This window comes from Chanodichthys erythropterus, chromosome 4, assembly GCF_024489055.1.
Source record: "Chanodichthys erythropterus isolate Z2021 chromosome 4, ASM2448905v1, whole genome shotgun sequence".
In the NCBI taxonomy this organism is placed as follows: domain Eukaryota; kingdom Metazoa; phylum Chordata; class Actinopteri; order Cypriniformes; family Xenocyprididae; genus Chanodichthys; species Chanodichthys erythropterus.
The window spans coordinates 18,964,238-18,987,581 of NC_090224.1; the positions used below are offsets into that span (position 1 = coordinate 18,964,238).

The window sequence follows — 23,344 nt, forward strand, 5'->3', positions numbered from 1 at the left end:
ACCCTGGCAACCACACAGCTGCACCCTGACAAGCAACCAGAACATTTGGAATATCAAAATCAATGTCAGTGGAAAAACATCCCACCAAAACACAAATAAAGTCATTATTTATTTACAAGGAATATTTGCTAATCTCTGAATGTTTAAAGTCAAATATATACATGTATGTTTATTTATATTTGTCATGCAGTTCTTTATCTGAAAGGAAAACAATCAGATTTCCATAATCCAGAAATAAATAATATAATTAGACATTTTTGTGTTTGAACACAAATTAATGTGACACAGCTCATAAGCAGAATAATTGCTTATTTTTTGTGAATGTAACCCTGACCGGTGTTTGCTCTCCAAACAGAAATCCTTTCTGCTGTTAAAACAGTTCAAGTCTTCAAATCAAAGATGGAAAAACACAGATGTCAGAATGTAAGAGAAGTCCATTATTTAATGTATTATTATTGAATATCTTTATATAACTTTTGCAATTTATTTAAAAAAAAACTTCATTGCATATAATCAAACAGATGAGAAGACAAACTTACATTATTGTTCATGAGAGCATCGGACAACACCCACAAACCCTTCACAAGCAGAAACAGTGAAAATCACACACACAACTGCGACTGTCCTAAATAACAGACCCAGAAATCCTCAGAGAATGACATTCATTACTCCATCTTGTAGTGTTTCCTTTATTATGGTAAACGTATTCATTTATATCTGATCATCACGATGACTGACAGACAACAATCAGCACATAAATATTACATAAAACAACATGTAAGACATGTCTCAGAACAGTACAGCATGAATGAGTAAATGATGACAGAATTTTTTTGTGTGAACCTTCCCTTTGAGCTGGATCTAATTTAAGAATGAATTCAATCAAGCGTACCATTAAAACATTCAGTTATTGCTTCAAAACATATTTCCACATCTCTGTGAATGGCTGAGAATAGATATTGCTATGGCTTTTCTGTCATTTAATGAATAAGAATCTTCCAATTTGGTGTGCTAAAAAGTTAATGTGGTAAAACATGGTAAAAATGGAACAAACAAAAGCTGAAATCAGCTTATGTTGTGCAGATCTATTCATGAGCATCTGGAGACAAAAGAAATCCTTTATTATAATCTATTAAAATATCAAAAGTGCTTTGGTATGCCTGTTTATGGAAGAGGATTAGGGCCAAGCAATAATAAAAAAATAAAACCATCTCGAGATTAAACTTGTTAAATTACGAGAAAAAAGTCGAGATAAAATGTTGAGAATAAACTCATTAAATTATGAGAAAAAAATCTCGAATTAAATTAAATTACGAATTTGTTTCGGATTAAATTACAAATTTTTCTCATAATTTAACGAATTTGTTCTCGTAATTTAACGACTTTTTTCTTGTAATTTAATGACTTTGTTCTCGACATTTTATCTAGACTTTTTTCTTGAAATTTAACGAGTTTTTTCTCGAAATTTAATGAGTTTATTATCAACATTTTATTTTGACTTTTTTCTCGAAATTGTACAACATTTTTCTCATAATTTAATGAATTTGTTCTCGTAATTTAACGACTTTTTTCTCGTAATTTAACAAGTTTATTCTCAACATTTTATCTCAACTTTTTTCTCGTAATTTAACGACTTTTTTCTTGTAATTTAATGACTTTATTCTCAACATTTTATCTCGACTTTTTTCTCGAAATTTAACGAGTTTTTTCTCGTAATTTAACGACTTTATTCTCAACATTTTATTTAGACTTTTTTCTCGAAATTTAAGGAGCTTTTTCTCGAAATTTAACAACTTTAATCTCGAGATGGTTTTATTTTTTTATTATTGCTTGGCCCTAATCCTGTTCTGTACCTGTTTGATGTTTCCACACTTAAAAGTTGTTAATCTATACATCATATTTATGTTCTGACTAGATGATTGATCACTTTTTTCCTTCATATTTGTGTCAAGAGAGCAATTATTGACGACTATTTATTTGGCAAGGCTGACGCTTCTACTATGATAGAACTAACTTTTTTCAGCAAATTAAATGCTCTTTATGTTGAATAAATTAAATAAATAAAAAACACCATTAATTAATGAATTAATAGTTTCACCATTAATTCAAACATATTCACATCCAGCACACTGATGTACAACCATTCAACAGTTTGGGGTTGGTAAGATTTATTTCATGTTTTTGAAATGTGTCTCTTATGCTGACATAGCCTGTATTTATTTGATCAAAAATACAGTAAACTATTATAATTTAAAATACTGTTTTCTATTTGAATATATTTGAAAATGTAATTTATTCCTGTGATCAAAACTAAATTTTCAGCATCATTACTCCAGTCTTCAGTGTCACATGATCCTTCAGAAATCATTCTAATATAATGATTTGCTGCTCAAGAAACATTTCTGATTATTATCAATGTTGAAAACAGTCATGCTGCAGATTTTTTGTGGAAAATGCGATATATTTTTCGGGATTCTTGGATGAATAGAATGTAAAAAAATCTTACCAACCAATTATGAACAGCAGTATATATTTGATACTTCTTTTTTTGTTAGTTCTCTCTCAATCCTCAACTATATGAAACTGTATTTATTGGAGTATATCCTGTACTATTGTTATGTCATGACAAGCACCTGTTTTTCCCCATGGATTTGTGAACTATCCTTTCAGCCATTCGTGTCACCTCAGTTTGATTGTCCAATCGGGTTAAGGATCAGACATTGGCCTCCAGAAGTTCCAGAAATAGTTTGTGCATGGGGACGCGTCCGTCCTGTTTGATGCTGAAGAAGTGCCGCACGGCTTTGGCAGAAGTCTGGCGGAGGAGCGGAAGGGTCATGATGAGTTTCCCCGTCCGTCGAGGGTCCTCCCTGTGATGGACACACTCGTAATCCAGAAGAGCCTCATGGAGAGAGTCCTGAAGACCCTGAACGGCCTCCACGTCCTCTATATGCATCGAGTCTGAGAGAGGGAATCAAAACAAAGTTTGACTGTCGTCTTCAATAAATGCTGAAAGCTTTTTCTGCATTTCATTCAAAAATTGACTAATGTAGTGTGATGCAATAATATGTTGTTGATAATGTGTTAAAGAAGAGTATGTAAAATGGTTTTATTGCTCATTGACTACTATTAATGTGCCATTAATGGGTTTGTTCCCCAAAAAATGTAAACATCGAGACTCCCAAGCACCATCTAAACATTGAGAACAGTCCGCTCAGATTGGTCAATCAATTCCCAGCTTAACATACAAGCTGTGTCCCAATTCAGAGGCTGCATCCTTCAAAGGCAACAAAGGTCGGACCAAGCATTTTTAAATGGGACGGTCTATCCTAAGGAGGATTGTTCTTGTCGCCTTGCAGCGGAGACAGCTGTTGTTGGCGAGCAGCAGTAACATTTGTACTGGAAAGTTACATTCAACTGTCTGAAAACAAAACAGGGTTCAAAACCTGTCTAAATATGTTCCATTGGAACCATGTTCCATTTCTGTACATAATAAAGAGTATAAACTATATAAAATTGCATATTAGTAAGATATGCCAATATTTGAACCGCTTACATTTGTATCATTAGATATTTGAGTAAGTTAAACCCAAGTTACTTACATCTAAAGGGGACCTATTATGCAAAATTCACTTTTATAAGGTGTTTGAACAATGATGTGTGTCTGCAACGTCCACCCTATAAATGGTAAAAATGCACTCACTCCTTTTTAATAATTCCCAGGAATCAGAAGCAGAATCTTTAAACAAGCTGATTCAGTTTCTCCCTTACGATGGTCATTTTATGTACCTTTAAAGATTAAACAGGTCATGATCACATCAAAGCGAATGTGGCACTGCATTGCAATGAGAAACAATGGATGCTTGAATACCATACAGAATCACCGTGCACCCATTAAGAGAGACAAATGTTCCAGTTTATATTGTTTATTTTGATGTGTCCAGTGTAGACAGCCTCACGTTTGCTATAGACAGAGTGTTAGCTTACTCATGACACATAGCAACAAAGCTAAAAGTAATATGTTGGACCTTTTATTGAAAGAAGCCTTCACAAGCATCAGGGCCATGTGATTGTGATGTTTGAGTTGGGGGAGGCGCAACTCATTAAAGGGACGTAACTGCAAGAATGTTTGAAAATATGATTTTTGTAATTCAGCTAGGTGGCACTAGTGTCACAGAAACCACATACTTCACCTTTAAATGGTTAGTTCACCCACAAATGAAAATTAAGATTTACTCGCCCTCAAGCTATCCTAGGTATATGTCTATCTTCTTTCAGACGAACACAATCGGGGATGTATTTAAAGGGTTAGTTCACCCAAAAATGAAAATAATGTCATTTATTACTCACCCTCATGCCGTTCCACACCCGTAAGACCTTCATTAATCTTCGGAACACAAATTAAGATATTTTTGATGAAATCCGATGGCTCAGTGAGGCCTCCATAGCCAGCAATGACATTTCCTCTCTCAAGATCGCTCAAGATCCATAAAGGTACTAAAAACATATTTAAATCGGTTCATGTGAGTACATTGGTTCAATATTAATATTATAAAGCGACAAGAATATTTTTGGAGCGCCAAAAAAACAAAATTACGATTTATTTAGTGATGGCTGATTTCAAAACACTGCTTCAGGAAGCATCGGAGCACAAATGAATCAGTGTGTGGAAACATGATTCAGATCGCGTGTCAAACAGCCAAACTGCTGAAATCATGTGACTTTGGCGCTGCGAAGCACTGATTCGACACGCTGATTCATTATGCTCCGAAGCTTCATGAAGCAGTGTTTTGAAATCGGCCATCACTAAATAAGTCCTTATTTTGTTTTTTTGGCACACCAAAAATATTCTCGTCGCTTTATAATATTAATATTGAACCACTGTGCTCACATGAACTGATTTAAATATGTTTTTAGTACCGTTATGGATCTTGAGAGAGGAAATGTCACTGCTCAAGCCTCATGTAGCCATCGGATTTCAACAAAAATATCTTAATTTGCGTTCCGAAGATTAACAAAGGTCTTACAGGTGTGGAACGACATGATGGTGAGTAATAAATGACAGAATTTTTATTTTTGGGTGAACTAACACTTTAAAAATATCCTGCCTCTTCCAAGCATTATAATGGTAGTGAACGGGGGGGCTAGTTTTGCATCCATCCACCATAAATATAATCCATTCAGCTCCAAGGGGTTAATAAAGGCCTTCTGAAGCGAAGCGATGGGCTTTTATAAGATGAAAATCCATATTTATAACTTTATTAACTATAATAACTATCTTCCGACAGACGGCCGTAGGCATCGATTTGTGGCGGAAGAGTGACCTCTGACCCTATGCATGATGTATTGATGAACACGGAAGCGCAGAGGATAGAGCAAAACAAAACATGGGTCACGAATTAGAAGCCTAAAATGAGAATTTTAAAGAGAAATGTCAGAGGATTTAAGTATGCTATTAGCTACATTCGTTTGAAACATGTTTTTGTGTAAAAGGGTTAAATGTTCCTTGCACAAATGTTCTGTGCAAGCACCTGTATGATTTACCTGAGTTAGCGAGAGCTATGGCTTTCAGAGTGACAAACTCTTCTCTCTCCAGCCTCATGGATCTGTACCTGCGCACCAGCTGTAATATGGCCATGTGGAGCTCCAGCAGACCTGCTGATTTTGCCTGTTCAGCATCCATGATGTAATCCTCCGCAAACACCAGCTTGTCCTCGCAGGGCAGTGAGCTGAAAGCCACACGCAGGATCAGGATCTCCATCCAAGCGCTCTGCAGGAGACTCATCTGATCCGACAGACAGAGGCTGGAGAAACCTGCAGGAATATTGTTTTTTAAAATAATTTTACTTGTCCTTTAAAAACAACAACTAGACTTTTAAATAATCAGCTAAATAACAAAAACACCAAAATATCTAATTAAACAACTCGGATAAATAACTAAATAAACAAATAACCAACTACATATAAGTTACTTGAAGGGTTAGTTCACCCAAAAATGAAAATAATGTCATTTATTACTTACCCTCATGCCGTTCCACATCCTTCGTTGATCTTCGGAACACAAATTAAGATATTTTAGTTGTAACGTTAACGTTAATCCGATGGCTCCGTGAGGCCTCCATAGGGAGCAATGGACACTTCCTCTCTCAAGATCCATAAAGGTACTAAAAACATATTTAAATCAGTTCATGTGAGTACAGTGGTTCACTATAAATATTATAAAGCGACGAGAATATTTTTGGAGCGCCAAAAAAACAAAATAACGACTAGTGATGGCCGATTTCAAAACACTGCTTCAGGAAGATTCGGAGCATAAATGGAATCAGTGTATCGAATCATGAATCAGATCGCGTGTCAAACAAACTGCCAACGGCTGAAATCACGTGACTTTGGCGCTCCGAACAGCAGATTCGACACACTGATTCATCTGTGCTCCGATGCTTCCTGAAGCATTGTTTTGAAATCGGCCATCACTAAATAAATCATTATTTAGTTTTTTTTGGGCGCTCCAAAAATATTCTCATCGCTTTATAATATTATATAATATTAATATTGAACCACTGTACTCACATTAACTGATTTAAATATGCTTTTAGTAACTTTATGGATCTTGAGAGAGGAAGTGTCCATTGCTCCCTATGGAGGCCTCAGGGAGCTATCGGATTTCAACTGAAATATATGTAATAATGTAATAAATGACAGAATTTTCATTTTTGGGTGAACTAACCCTTTAAAACAACTAATTACTATAGTAATTAAACTACTAATCAGCTAAATAACAATTAATCTATTATCTAAATAAACTAATTTCATCTACTTCATATGAAATAAGTACATAATTAGCTATATAACTAAAACAACTTGTCAGCAAAGTAACTAAATAACACCTAAATAAGTAAATAATTGACTAAAAAGCTAAAACAATTAATTTTAATGTCTAATCAGCTACTTAAATAAAAATTATCTAAGTAATTAATCTCCTAAATAACTCTCTTTATAAAATCAGCTAAATAAATGCAACTAAAATAACTGCCTCATAGATGTTGAATCAGCTCATAAAATTAGATTTTAATCTGACTTGACTGTGACCTCTGTTAGGAAAGAAAGCTCTCTCTGTGTGTGTGTGTGTGTGTGTGTGTGTGTGTGTGTGTGTGTGTGTGTGTGTGTGTGTGTGTGTGTGTGTGTGTGTGTGTGTGTGTGTGTGTGAGACAGGGGTTTGTCCCCTGAAGAACTGTGTCAATGACGGACGAATCTCTCTCATTCACGTTCTCTCACACTTAATTAAAAAGCCAGTGATTAGTTTGGTGTGGCGAGGGAGGAGAGGAGCTTTGATTTGATTTTTTTCACCCATCACTGATGTTTATCAGAGGCCGTAATGACTCGTATCTCTCGCTCTCTCTCCTCCTGAGTGACGTTCATTAGCTGATTGGATCTCTGCGCTGATCGATCGCGGGCTGAATGAGGCAGCGCTGCCGTTCACGCTGTGCTCTGGAGACGCGGCCGTATCGACGTCTGTGAAACGTGTTAACGGTATCAAAGGGCCCTCGTGACACTCAAGCAACACAAATAAAACAACCCTGGAGCCATTTAAATCACCAATGTCATCTTCTATTGTACATCCTGCTTCAGACGCCAGGGAAAAGACAATGCTGCTGTCACACACACAAACACACATACACTTAGTATTTCAATGTTGACATGAACACACACAACCACTCATGTGTATGTAGAACACACAAACACAAACAAACACACGCTTGCATTACACTTTGGGGACAAAACTGTTTACAGAAGTGAGCTAAACCTGACAAAAGTACAAATAAGGCAAAAAAAATGTGTGGAAGTGGTTTTGTTTTATAGTTAAAAAAACTAAACATCCTTAAGACAAGATAAATTCAACTGAGAAGCAAAAAAAAAGAAAAATTAAAAATATGTAAATATAAAATATCAATACAAAACTATATAACAATTATAATATTTATATATAATATTTTAAGATATGTTGACACAAATGTTATGAAAGAAAAAAATGTTTTCTTAGAAAATAATATTTTTTATTACAATGTACACAGAAGCTGACTTATACTACTATAATTTATTTATTCTAATTATAAGTATATAAATTACAAATCTATTCCAACAGGGTATATCAGGGTATTCTGGTATTATTATTATTAATGCAATGTAAGCATCATAACAGTATGTGAGTACATTAATTTTGTAATAAGCAAAATACTAAATAAAATATAAAAAAATACTAATATAAATACTAATATGAAATATATAATATTTATAATAAAGATACACCTCAAAACTTTCTTAGATCCATCATTAAAACAACAAAAAATGTTATAATAATATAAACACATGCTGTATATATGAATTTATTAAAAAAATATTTTCTGAAAATAAGTTTTAATATCTTACATGATTTTATTTTCAAGTAAATTCATCTTGTTTTAAGGATGATTATATATTTTTACTGGAAAATACTGATTACAATGTTTTTGCTTTTCATTTCATTGTAATTTTTGTGGTCATTATAATTAACCTTATATAAAAACAGCAGAAGTCTGTCGTATGTCCTCATGTATATTCACTCATTCTCTCTGTCCATATGTGAATTAATGGTGTTTATTTACCAAATACTGTAATCCAGTACACAAAACTATGGCATATGATCAGTCACATGTTTTGGAGAATTACACACACACACCTGGTTTAGTGGTTTGTTTTGTAAGCATTACTACAGAGGTCAGTATCAACACAAAAACAGGTGCTGGCCAGTTCTGTGTGTGTGTAATGGTCCAACACAATCTTTGTGAGGACCGGTTTAAGTTTTGGCCATCAGAGTGAGGAGAAAGACAGTAAAGTGAAGACATTTTGTCCGATCCTCACTTTCTGAGACCCCTTTGAAGGCCTGTTTAAGGGTCAAGACTTGGTTTTAGGGAGTTAGGCACTTAGTTGTGATGGGTAGGGTTAGGGTAAGGCCTTTTGTCAATGAATGTCCTCACAAAGATAGATGAACAAGAACACGTGTGTGTGTGTGTGTGTGTGTGTGCTTTTGTTTATATTACATTGTGGGGACAAAATGTCCCCATGATGTAATATAAACCTGAGTTCACCTACATCGTGGGGACCAGCCAGCGGTCCCCACAATGTAAATGGGTTTATATGAAAAAGTTTTTGTGAAAAAGTAAAAGTTTGCACAGTTTCCTGTGAGGGTTAGGTTTAGGGGTAGGGGCAGGGTAGGGGGATAGAATGTACAGTTTGTTCAGTGTAAAATGCATTGAAGTCTATGGAAAGTCCCCACAATTCACAAAAACAAACATGTGTGTGTGTGTGTGTGTGTGTGTGTGTGTGTGTGTGTGTGTGTGTGTGTGCTGAACTAAACTGAGTTGTTGGAATGAGCTAAATCTGTGGATGAGGGCAGAGGATGTTATCATTCTGAAAAATGATAATTAATAAATACAAGCAAATGTTTAAATCAACAAAAGTCTATGAAATGTCCTTATTAAGATACATAAATGTGTCTTTAGAGCTGCTAGAAGTCTTGAATACAGGAAGACATTTTTATAATCAAATACCTCTGAAAACATCAAATGTATGTGATGTTCCAGTTGTTTTACCAGACACACAGAAACACATCTGAACTAACAGCATTTTATCTCTCTGTGTCCAAAACAGATAGTAGATAAAACACGTGTGTGTTTGTGTGTGTAATTAAAACTTTGGCATGTCAGTTTCGAGGGTGTGTACCTGGTATGTGTTTGGCCCAGCTGATGTTCAGCACGAGCTCTCTGTCGGCGAGGTCACACAGGGTCGTCAGAGCTTTGATGTCACTGTCAGGGAGGGCGGGGTCAGGCATGGCACACACCTTCTCTGGCTCCGCCCCCAACAGAAGGGTCACCACCTTATTCTCCCCCTGACCTCTGCAGGACGCTAAAGAACGAACCAGGGCAGATATTAACACATACACTGAGACGCAGATGTGTCTGTCTGAGGTGCAATGTGCTTCTTACGTGGTTTTCTGTGAGGTGGCGGTACGCTGAGGTACACGCTGGAACCAGAGTCAATTCTCCTCTTATATTTCTGCCTTCCTCCTCGCACCCGGTCCAAACGCACACCTGGAGTCACAAACACAAACACACACAATGAAGAAAACAATGTAAGCATCATAACAATGTATTATAAATACATTAATGTTGTAATGCATGTAAGATAAAAAATTAAATAAACAATATAAATATAAAATAATATAAAATAAAATTTTAGTATTTTTTAATAATAAAAAGCCTCAAGAAAAAAATAACAAAAAATGTACATGTAAGCATCATAACAATGTATGTAAATACATTAATATTATAAGTATGTAAGACAAAATAAAAAATATAAATATATAAAAATACAAATTGAAAAAGCATATCAAAATTATTGAAAAATATATATTTTAATAATACATAATTTTTGTAATAATAATAATAATAAGCCTCACAAAACGTTCTTACATTTTTCCTTAAAATAACAAAAAAAAAGTTATAATATAAAAATATGAATGTATAAAAATTATTTATAAATTTATATATACATTTTATTTCCCAAGTAAATTTATCTTGGTTAAAGGATGTTTAGAATTTTAGGAAAACAAGATGAAAATGTTTTGTGTAGTCAGTATAATTAACCTTACATAAAAACAACAAAAGTCATTTGTAAGGTATATGTTCAGTGTTATGCACTCTTATTTTGATATTCTGAATTTCGTCCCAATTCACGTACTTGTGCACTATTCTATGACGTTTTTAAGTATAAACAGTGCAAGTAGTGCGTTCACACTGAAAATTGCAAAAAGAAAAAGTACACTTTAAATACCCGGATGATGCATTAAATTAACGGAAAAAATGAAGTGTGGACACTTCATGCACTCAACTTCACACAGCTTTAATTAAGTAGCAGAGGGGAAGGGGCTGTCAGACTCCAAAGTGTTAAATGACAAAATAACCTTAAACAATTCACGCACTACATGGATGAGTACATAGTGTATAAGTGCATGGTGTCTAGTGCGTCATTTGGGATGCAACTCTGGTGTGTCCTTTAGTTCCTGTTTCCCTGCACCGTTTAGTTTCCGTTTCCTTGGTTACTGATTATGTCCTCATTTGTTTCCTTGGTTATGTATTATTATCACCTGTGTATCGTCATGTTTGCACGGTATACACTCACCAGCCACTTTGTTATGAACACGTTTTCAACTGCTTTTTAACACAAATATCTAATCAGCCAATCACACGGCAGCAACTCAATGCATTTAGGCATGTAAACATGGTCAACACGATCTGCTGAAGTTCAAACTGAGCATCAGAATGAGGAAGAAAGGTTGTTGGCGCCAGAAGGGCTGGTCTGAGTATTTGAGAAACTGCTCATCTACTAGGACTTTCATAGCTTTGGGATGTGCTGAAATGGGAGATTCGCATTATGGATGTGCAGTCGACAAATCTGGAGCAACTGTGCAATGCTCTTAATATGTTAATATGGACCGAAATCTCTGAGGAATGTTTCCAGCACCTTGTTCAATCGATGCCACGAAGAATTAAGGAAGTTCTGAAGGCAAAAAGGGTCCAACCCGGTACTAGCAAGGTGTGTCTAATAAAGTGCCCAGCGAGTGCATATACTCCAGTTTCAGTTCAGTTCTTTGTCGGAACTCGTTTAGGGTTTATCGTTGTTTGCAAGTCTTAATTTTCTCTTGATTACGTCTTCTGAGTGTTAGGAATTACTAATAAAGACTGTTTCATTATCTGTGCTGCAGACCATAGATTCTGGGATAAGAAAAAGAACTTGTTCATTATATAGAACAAGTATAATATAATACAGAGTTCGGCTAAAATAAATCTCCATCCGTTTGTGTTTACAAATGATTTTGGCAGCGTTTTGAAAAAGCAGGTGCACTGAAACAAAATCAGGGCAGCAATAATACGACTCCACACCTGCACTAATATAACACTTTTTGCTGACTGCTTCAGTTTTATCTGAATATAATTTTTATTTCTACGGTTGTGTAAGTGAAAGCACTAAAGTAAATTCCAGAAGCTTATGATATATGTGTTTGATCTCAGATATTTTCATATCCAAACAAATCAAAAGAACCTGTATGGAGTGTCATTCATATACATGTACGTTGCAATAGATGTAGTTTGCCACTGGTGAATCTCACAAAACCTGTCAAGAATGTGCCCACATCATCAAAAGAAAGGAATAAAGAAATTTTGCTTAAAGCAGTAGTTCTCAAATAGTGGGTCATAACCCAAATATGTTCTGATGCAGTGAACAAAACGCTGAATGCAATAATAAAATCCAACAAACCATATAATCATGCATAATTAGGATTTTATGACAACCGAGCACATTTACCACCACAATTTACATCCATTCTCATGAAAAATGTAATTCTCATTACTGTAATGTAAACCAAATGACATGGTCTATAAAATGAAATTGTTAAAATTATCTTTTTAAAGTGTTAGTTCACCCCAAAATGAAATTTATGTCATTAATTACTCACCCTCATGTCGTTCCACACCATCTTCAGAACACAAATTAAGATATTTTTGACGAAATCAGTTAGCTTTACAATCTCCGATAGACTGCAACGTTATTACCACTTTCGAGGTCCAGAAAGGTAATAAAGACATTGTTAAAATAGTCCATGTGACTGCAATGGTTCAACCTTAATTTTTGAGACTGAAATGGAAGAGAAGAGATTGTTGAATAAATTCATTATTTTTGGTTGTTTTTGCGCACAAAAAGCATTATCATCGCTTCATAAAATTAAGGTTGAACCACTGCAGTCACATGGACTATTTTAACAATGTCTTTACTACCTTTCTGGGCCTTGAAAGTTGAAAACAAATCGTTGCAGTCTGTCGGAGGTCAGAAAGCTCTTGGATTTAATAAAAAAAACACTTAATTTGTGTTCTGAAGATGAACAAAGGTATTACAGGTGTGTAGGTGAGTAATTAATGACAGAATTTTCATTTTTGGGTGAACTAACCCTTTAAGGAGAATTGTCATTTTGAATCATTTAAATTAAAACCCTCAAAAATAAACATCCTGATGCATTACAGTAATGAGAGTTTGTGGGAAAACATGCTTAATTTTCATGAAAATGAAAAAAAAAAAATCAGACTTCATTTTCGTTATGCAAAAAATGTTTCGCTTTTAGATTTTATGGTGAAATGTGAGTTTTTGTGAGATTCATCCACACACTCACCTTCTCTCAGCATTCCCACAGACAGACACTTAGTGAAGCGGCAGGCCTGACAGGACTTCCTCCTCCTTTTAGTGATCTCACAATCTCTGCTGACTGAACAACTGTACTCTATATTACCTGAGCGAGACAAACAGACATCATCAAAACACATCTAGCAAATTCTGTTTATCAAACACACATTTTATCAATGTTGACAACAGATGTGCTGCTTAATACTTTTATGGAAACTGTGATGCATATTTTAAGGAAACGGGCATCCGGTCCTGACCTTGAATGGTGCGTTTGAAGAAGGCTTTGCAGGCCTCGCAGGAAGCCACTCCATAGTGAAACCCAGATGCAACGTCTCCACACACGAGACACAGGCGTTTGGGGCCTGAGTTCAGCCCGTGTCCGCTCTTCGCCTGCGTTTGCTCCAGCAGCCTGCAGGGGGCGCCGGGAGGCCTGAGCACTGCCTCAACTGCAGAGTATGAACCGGGTGATTCCAGACCTGTTGGGATCCCTTTAGTTACTGAACTGTAGCTGCTCCCAGCATCCGACGATGCCCCGGGACTGTGCTGGGTCAGACTGTCCGACAGGGAGGAAGGACTTGATGGTTCGGTCTTGATGTAGGTGGGACAGTGGCTGTTGATTGACATCATGTCCAGGAAGCTTTGGAAATGAAAAGAATTTTGAGAATTAAGAAACAGGAACAAATACATGTGTGTTTTCTTTATTACATTAAATTTGATTACTATTACGCTGTTAAATGTTATAAATGCAACAGTATAAACCTGCTAATTGGTTCAAATTAAAGTGCTAAAAATATAAAATCTTTATTAATAATATCTATATATGGGTCAATGATGGGTCATTTTTTGTCCAAAGGCATTAATAATAATAAAAAACAAAGATATGACATCCAAAGTATGTAAGGTAGTACAACTAGATCTCTTTTATTGAATCCAAAAGGTTTTAATTATATTTTGCTACATATAATTAACATATTTTAAAGATTCTGAAGCGTCAAAAGGCCAATACAGCCATTTCATTTGTGATTAAAATATCTTAAAATGTAATAAATTTTTATTCTGGCATGATTTTATAACATCATATATCAACATAGTGCAACATGGTATTATAAGTTATCTGTAGAAGTCGTTGCTTTGTTATGAGAAAGAATGTGCGGAAAAATGAATTGCATTGATATCATTCGGAGTAACCAATATAAGCGACCATTTTGGATCAAGTCATGCGGTCAAAATCATGTGACAGGATGTGACATCGTTAAGACACCTGCAAACGACTATATGGTTGTGAAGCAAAGTAACTAACTCTCTCTTCACTTGTCCATTCGCATGTCTCGAACATCAGGTCATTCGGTGCAACCGTTATAAAACTTGTACTAAATATAAAATGTTTGATTGTCCTTTTGCTAGCTAGCTAGATATCAGCCTGTTAGCATTGTTTGAAAATACCGTCATTCAGTATAACCAAAAGTGTCATTCGGTAAAACCGAAATTTTGGTTAACTTAAACCAAATGACTTTTTAATGACAAATTTTGTCCATCCTGTAAAAAAATGACAAAAGCTGTGTTAATATATTATAAAAACCACACAATCTCACTGTTAACACTTAATGAAACTAAAAATAATTTTATTTCCATTATGTTTTTTTACACTTTTAAAAACCTTATTTGTCAATGACCCACATATAAATTAGCCTATATTGAACAGATTTAACCAGACAATACATGTAATTTTACAGTATAACACCACATACATGTTGTTGTTTTATCAATTGTATTATAATTTATAGTGAAACTCTATACTAAAGACAAAACACATACTTTTATAGAAAAATGTTATTTGATTTAAAACACAAAATACTGTAACAGTGGTTTGTAAGTGAAAAACGGAGTCAACTTAAAATTTACAGTAAATAATAAAACTTTTTTAAATAAAAGTTTTTTTGCAATAAAATATTTAACATTAAACTGAGCAGAATATAAATGCAACAAAAGATTTCTAATTAAAATAAATGCTGTTCTTTCAAACTTTCTATTTATCAAAAAATCCTAAAAATATATATATATCATGATTTCCACAAAAATATGTTTTCACAACTGTTTTCAACATTAATAATAATTAGAAATGTTTCTTGATCAGCAAATCTGAAGGATCATGTGACACTGAAGACTGGAATAATGATGCTGACAATTCAGCTTTGATCACAGGAATAAATTACATTTTACAGTTTATTAAAGTAGAAAACAGTTATTTTAAACTGTAATAATATTTCACAATATTACTGTTTTTGATCACATAAATGCAGCCTTGGTAAGCAGAAGAGACATATTTAAAAACATGAACCCCAAACATTTGAACGGTATGTTTTGTTTCATGTTTAAATATAGCATTAAAACTAACAGCAGTAAAAGCATTATTTTAGCGTCACGTTACCCTGATGGTGTTTTGTCCTTGTGTAGGTCACACTGTGCACGTTCTACAAACTGTTTATGTTATTATATGTTTGTATTTTCATTAGCCACGGTTCATGGAAAGTTAATTTTGATGAAATTAAGCCATTTTTCTGTAAATTTACCAGGATGTTTTACAGTGCATGAAACCTGAAATGAGCTGCAATCTGACGGAACAGCAATTTAGTGGTTTTCCTTTTTATCAGCACAAATAAATATTTCCCACCATGTCAGACGTAGTGTTTACAGCCCACACAGCACCTGAACACACCTGTTCTCTCTCACACACACACACACACACACACACACTGTGTGTGCAGCGGTCAGTAACGTGATCCTAAAGCCCATCAGGGTTTTGTCTGGGATCCAGAGGAATTACCTCCAACTCCATCACACTTCTCAAATCCTATTGCTGTAAGATGGTCAGTGAACGCTGCCAGAACGTGTGCTTATTACGTAAAATACAGCAGGATTATATTTGTGATTTTTCCACAGTCTTTCAACTGCAACTAACATCATGCATTTCAGTACACAGTAATCATTTTATTTCAACCGAATCTGTTCAAAATTAAGGTTGATCCATTTTTGATGGTACATTGCATGTTCTTCTGATCAACATATTAATTTCTGGGTACTTTAAAGCATATTTTCTAAAAACAAAAACAAAAATGAAGGAACATCATATGCAAAATGACAACAAAATGACATTGAACAGGTTCTCTTGTTATATTATTATGTATGTTTTTATTGGAACCTCAAATCTAAAATGATCTTAGTTTGATGATTGAAAGCTATTAACAGTTTATTGCTGATTTATAGAAAAACACTTTCATTCCATTTACTATTTTATCTGCTCGTTGAGAGTTAAATTATATAATTAAATAGTCTTGAATGGATAATCTATATATTACTTCTTAAATTGTCGTTCATGAGCACGTTTTATTCTCTAAAAAAAATTCAACATGCACGTTACTCATCTATAGTAAGTCACGTGTGCACTTACTAAATGTTTCCACCAAAATACTATGTAATGCTAAATGAATATGGGATCCCCTTCAATAAGTACAAGAATATTTGAGCCATTTTTATAGTAAATATAGGCCTATACTTTATAGGAAACTGTCATTACAATATTATATGTAGCTATACTTTTCAATAACAAAGTTATAGTAAACCAAATGAATTACAATAAATACAACAGTACATATAAAACCATTATTAAACATATGAATAAAGTTACTTACTTGTTATGTTCAGAAGGGAAGGAAAAGGATTCCGGGTGAAAAAACTGCACTAGATCCATGAGACAGCCGAGAATGAAACCATTACCTGAGAAAACGCTTGTGAAATCAAGAAAAACACTAAATATCTCACTTGTTTTCTTCTATAATGAGGTTTTAATGTAAACAGACGGTCGTCTGTTTCTCTTCACTGCAGCGCAGGACTGCTTATTGAATAAACGTTTCGGGTTATTCCCACCTTAAGGCCAACGTCACCGGATAATCGACCAATGTGAGCGCGCTCTAATGAATATTCATAAGCATTTCAGGTGCGCGTAAAAGACGCTTCAGTTTAAGAGTGAGGAGAGGAAGACGGCAACAAAACTAAAACGTTGTCAATTAAATTGCCTATTTTTAGGGGAGTATTATAAATTAATGTAGACACAGTGATTTATTCTCTAACCAGTCTCTAAAACCAGTTATATACAGCCTACGTTTACAAAAATACTGCATTTACCATGGTACAATGATGGTATCAGATAGTGGCCACACTTACATAAAAAGTACCAAACACACATTTCTGAAGGGTATAAACAGATTTCCACTATAATCATTATAGCAATTCTTGTCTTCAGAATTGTGACTGAAATAAGACCCTTTCATTCTTCCCCTGCACAGCTAGGCTCAGCAAATTAATGCTGAGCAAACTTTTAAGAAACAATAAGGTGTTTATGCGAGATCATGGTGTTTGAAATGAGAAAGCCTTCATTATGCAGGAGGTAAACAGACAGTGTTTTCAGTGGTATTATCTGGGAAAGCCTCTGTCCACTCATGTGCTGAGGGCAAACACACACTGAGCTGAAAAACAAAAGGAGATCTCAATGCTCTCTGTGTCAAAATCCATCATTTACTTGATTCTCCAACTCTCTCACCATCATCATTGTCAATGCAGACTAAACAGCAGGAAACGCTCCTCATTAAACATCCTCCTCATCGCTTTTGATCACAACTACACCCAGATTATCAGACGGACAGGTCTGACCACACCACAGATCTCAGTTCATTACAACACATCAGATGAAATATAAGAGCAGCTATCTCCATGTCATTCACTGCTGGTGTCTTTTAACACATTTTATAAGCCAGACAATAGCAGTCCTGCATGCTTCAGAATGCAACTGGTAAAAAAAAGCAACATGTGTTTTGGATGTTCACATACTGGTATCCTTACCTGGGGTCTTACCTAGATAACCAGTGAGAGATTTGCTGTTTAAACTAGTTAGGACACCAGGTAAGGATACCAGTTTGTGTACATCAAACATCAGAAAGATTCTAGCATGATATTTACAACACTTTACAATATATACGGCCCTGTTAGTAAACACAGTATTATTTACAGTGATTGTTAATCTTTGTCAACATAAGTTAATAAAAATACAACTGTTCATTGTTAGTTCATGTACATAGCATGACTGGTTAAAGGCACAATATGTAATTTTTTGCCGCTAGAGGGCGCTTATTCAAAACAAATGCGCAGCTTGATGTTCATTGTTAGTTTTTGTTAACTCAGGTCCATTAAATAATATGAACAGATACAACTTTTGATAATATGGTAGTAAATGTTGCATGACTGGTTAAAGGCACAATATGTAATGTTTCGCCACTAGAGGGCACTTATTCAAAACAAATGCGTAGCTTGATGTTCATTGTTAGTTTTTGTTAACTCAGGTCCATTAAATAATATGAACAGATACAACTTTTGATAATATGTTAGTAAATGTTGAAATATCATGACTGGTTAAAGGCACAATATGTAATTTTTCGCCACTAGAGGGCACTTATTCAAAACAAATGCGTAGCTTGATGTTCATTGTTAGTTTTTGTTAACTCAGGTCCATTAAATAATATGAACAGATACAACTTTTGATAATATGGTAGTAAATGTTGAAATATCATGACTGCTTAAAGGCACAATACGTATTTTTTTGCCGCTAGAGGGCGCTTATTCAAAACAAATGCGTAGCTTGATGTTCAATGTTAGTTTTTGTTAACTCAGGTCCATTAAATAATATGAAAAGATACAACTTTTGATAATCTGGTAGTAAATGTTGAAATATCATGACTGCTTAAAGGCACAATATGTAATTTTTCGCCACTAGAGGGCGCTTATTCAAAACAAACGCGTAGCTTGATGTTCATTGTTAGTTTATGTTAACTCAGCTCCATTAAATAATATGAACAGATACAACTTTTGATAATATGTTAGTAAATGTTGAAATAGCATGACTGGTTAAAGGCACAATATGTAATTTTTTGCCACTAGAGGGCGCTTATTCAAAACAAAGGTGTAGCTTGATGACGCCTTGATTTCATAGAATCATGGGAGGTGTTGTCTTCATGTCTAAGAATATGACGGGACTCGGACAGAAATCATATTCATGGATGAGCTAATGTATTAAAGATTTATTAACATTACTGTAGTATGAAGCAGGGTGTAGCTGAAAGCCGTTGGAGCAGAACAAGGACGCTGGAGTGATTGCTAATGAGAGACAAGCGTGACACACGAGAGCAGCTGGACTTTTATTATGCCGCAGACGAGCGCTTCCGCGTCTACCGGTAAAGAGTATGTGGGGTAACGCAGCACTGTTTATCATATTAAATACCTTTGTGTGTTGAAAGTTGTTATAATGCTACTCTGTGCATTCACTATGGCTACTATGAGATACTTGTTGCACACTGCACTAAGCTAGATCGATATTAGGCATGTAAATACATGGAAAATCCACAGAAATAAGCAAATCAATAAGTAAATCAAGAAATCAAGATTTAAAGAATAAGACTTGACGTGTTGAGCTATATAACAATGATTAGTTTTCTGCATTTCTTTGATCAAAAATGCAGTAAAACAGCGATGTTGTACAATTTAACAGAATGGTTTTCTGTTTTAATATATTTTAAAATGTAATTTGATGCAAACCTAAATTTTCAGCATCATTACTCCAGTCTTCAGTATCACATATACAGACAATAAGTACTATTTCACATAATATAGCAGAAAGTAAATATCAATGGCCAATCCTGTGATTAGTTATTCCTCTAAAAAGCACGCACTTTATCAACCAGTATCTTGTTACCAGATGACTTTTTGAAATATATGCATCAATATATGCTTAAATGTATAACCATAACTTGTGGCACTATGAATTTGTCAGGATGTGTGTGTGTGTCTGTGACAGCCGTTACCTGTGTGCTGAGTGTTATGTAATTCAGGTCTCAAAGTGATGAGCTGAGCAGGATTACATGCTGGATTTCCTCTGACTGAGAAGATTCTCATCTCGCTCGTCTCACGCACGTCTGTGTGAGAGACAGACAGACACGCACAACCACACACATACACACACAGAGATGATGACACAGCATTTTAAATAAATAAGAGCACAAATCCCATGTTTTCTTAGAGGCAGAACTATTAGATATCTTAGGCCTTAAATATTAACATCGGATAAAACACGATACCATCTCTATTCAACAAAATCGAACAAGTGTCCATTTTGATACAATCAGATCATTGATCATCATTTTAATTAATTGAAGAAAAAATATACATCATGCATCGGAAATCTTATATTATATAATATTAAATATAAGGTTGATCTCTTTTTAAACAAGACAATCAGCAGATTATTGCACTTCATGAAAATGAACTTAAAAACTTTAAGCGGATTAAGTTTACTGTAAAGCAAATGTACTACATTCTAAAAAATGCTGGGTTAAAAACAACCCAAGTTGGGTTGAAAATGGACAAACCCAGCAATTGGGTTGTTTTAACCCAGCGGTTGGGTTAAATGTTTGCCCAACGTGCTGGGTAGTTTTATTTAACTCAACTGTTGTATAAAAATGACTGTATTGCTTGCTTAAAATGAACCCAAAATATGCTGGAAATTAACATTTATTAATATGTTTAATAAATGAGCATTTATTAATAAGATAATGAATAATAAACAATACACATTTATTAAATTGCTTATTAATAAATGTACACCTTTTGATTATTATTGTTGCCTCTAGTAATTATGTGTCTGATTTTTAATTTCTGACTTATTTTGGATTCATTTTAAGCGAGACATATAGTCATTTTTAATCAGTAGTTGGGTTAAATAAAACTACCCAGCAGGTTGGGCAAACATTTAACCCAACCACTGGGTTAAAACAACCCAATTGCTGAGTTTGTCCATTTTCAACCCAACTTGGGTTGTTTTTAACCAAACATTTTTTAGAGTGTACACCGAACATTATTTTATACAAAATATATATTTTACAAAATAATCTGGACCCTAAAATTGCTATAAAATCAAACCAATATGTCTAACCAAGTTGTGTTCCAAATTTGAAGCTGATATCACAAAACATTTTGTTTAGGTGCCATACCAAAAATAGTCACTGGGCGACATCCCCTCCATTTAATTTTTTAGATGCGTTCTCCTGTCAATATCACCTATATGCAAAACAGTGACCAAATATGGATAACTTGAGTCTCAGACCTTTCTAATGACATGCATTTTGTCAAGATTGGAAAAAAGATTTGATTATAAAATAGTACAGTAAATTTTGTAATATCAAACATGATACCACTGCTAAAAGGTTTTTAAGTACACTCAAAAAAATGATTCTAGCTGCTTGTTCAGTTTATTTAAATAAAATAAGCTGAACCAACACAAATCTTTAGTTTTTTACTTAATTGGCATTCGCACTCAATTGTATTATGTTAAATGAAATTAAATTTGCAAAATGTTAGGTCAACCTAAACCATTTGTGTTGGGACTACATGAATCATTTATGTTGCATTGATTGAACCTGGGCAGTGGATTTCTAGTTCCCAGCATGCTTTGCATAGGGAAAGATTGGGACAGTAAATGTTGAACTTAAGTGCTGTTTAATGTGTTTTTTAGTAAAGGGAAATACCTTTTAAAGTTTGAAGTTCAGTTATATTTGACATTTAAAAGAGTTTATGTTATTTCGATTTTTTGAGGTTACCATTATGCTGAAGTGTAGACCTTGTGGTTAGGCTCTAGGTGGCTATGTAAAACAAATTTATATTGTTTTCAACGAGCATTAACTGTGCTCAAGCCAAGTAATGAGAAGTTCTTTATCTGATCATTACTTGCATGCTATAAATGTTACTTAGCATATGAATAAGTGTTATTTTAGTTTAGTTTTTATAGAAATATAAATAAATTAGTTTGAGGGCCAGCACAAATTTTACACAGTCTACATATGGTCATCAGCTTTTCCCCTCTCAATGGTAATGAAACATGTATGTCTGTGTACAACAGCTACTCAAAACCTAAGCACAAGCGCACATCTTCACCATGATGGTAACAAAAAAAACAAAAAAAAAAAGCACTGGTTGGATCAACAAGAATGAATTATGTTCAGGAAACATACACAGAATACGTCAAATGAAACTGGTGTGATCTCATTCAATTAGGATGAATTTCACTCATTAGTACAATTAACCTAGCTTAAGTTCAAATAAATCAGTTCAACTGTGTGGAAATAGGGGTCATAATTGAATTAAGTTAGACCAACAAGTTATTTTTTTGAGTGTACCGTTTCCATGGTAATGCAATGTCCAGTTTCAAAAGAATCACAGAATGGATTTTGAGTTTTTAAAGGTAGGGTAGGCAAATTTGGAGAGGCTAGAAATAGCAAGCTAGCTGACTTTGCCTTCTCCCCATAGTGCATCCTGGTGCCATGTGTTCCCCAGTTAAGCAACGCACATGCACCAGGCCATCCACGTGATGTAAAAGAAAACACGGTTCATCAGACCAGGCCATGATGTTCTGTTCTGATGCTCTCGTGTCACTGTTGGTGCTTTCGGTGGTGGACAGGGGTCATCATGGGCACCCTGACTGGTCTGTGGCTATGCAGCTCCATATGCAACAAACCGTGTGTATTCTGACACCTTTCTATCAGAACCAGCATTAACTTCTTGAGCAGTTTGAGCTACAGGAGCTCGTCTGTTGGATCGGACCACACGGGCCAGCCTTCGCTCCCCACATGCATCAATGAGCTTTCTACAGTAAGTTGTCATTGTATTTTTATTTATTTATTGTAGCATTGACTGCATTCCACTTCAGAACTAATCAGGATTCTATTGTGTTCACACTGACTCACTTGCGTGATGCTTTGAATAAATCTTTAACATAGCTGCTGAGCAGGAAAGAGAGACATTGAGTCCATTGGTATAATTTTCTGCTAGATTGCACAGTTATAATTACTCTAGAGATCAGCTGTACTGTTGAGAGTATATTAGTATTGATCTGCCCACTGACAGTCATCACAATAAACACACACAGAATATGAAATAACTACCGTTAAACACATCCCCTGAAGACAATCACCATGAT

General features: G+C 34.8%; 1 protein-coding gene across 3 annotated transcripts; it reads right to left on the minus strand.

The window, feature by feature from the left end:
• Nucleotides 1-1,304: 1,304 nt before the first annotated feature.
• On the minus strand, nucleotides 1,305-21,375 carry esrrgb (estrogen-related receptor gamma b). Of its 3 annotated transcripts, XM_067384383.1 has the most exons (8): nucleotides 21,363-21,375; nucleotides 20,178-20,288; nucleotides 13,527-13,906; nucleotides 13,259-13,375; nucleotides 10,020-10,124; nucleotides 9,757-9,939; nucleotides 5,542-5,811; nucleotides 1,305-2,958 (listed from the first exon to the last, which is right to left on the minus strand). In XM_067384383.1, exons 3-8 carry the CDS (start codon nucleotides 13,894-13,896, stop codon nucleotides 2,714-2,716), a joined length of 1,290 nt encoding a protein of 429 aa, XP_067240484.1. In that variant the 5' UTR covers nucleotides 13,897-13,906; nucleotides 20,178-20,288; nucleotides 21,363-21,375; the 3' UTR covers nucleotides 1,305-2,713. The 3 variants fall into 3 exon arrangements, with proteins under 3 accessions (XP_067240484.1, XP_067240485.1, XP_067240483.1); XM_067384384.1 differs by lacking the exon at nucleotides 21,363-21,375 and having other exon boundaries at nucleotides 20,178-20,667; XM_067384382.1 differs by lacking the exons at nucleotides 20,178-20,288; nucleotides 21,363-21,375 and adding an exon at nucleotides 16,959-17,133.
• Between the last annotated feature and the right edge of the window lie 1,969 nt (nucleotides 21,376-23,344).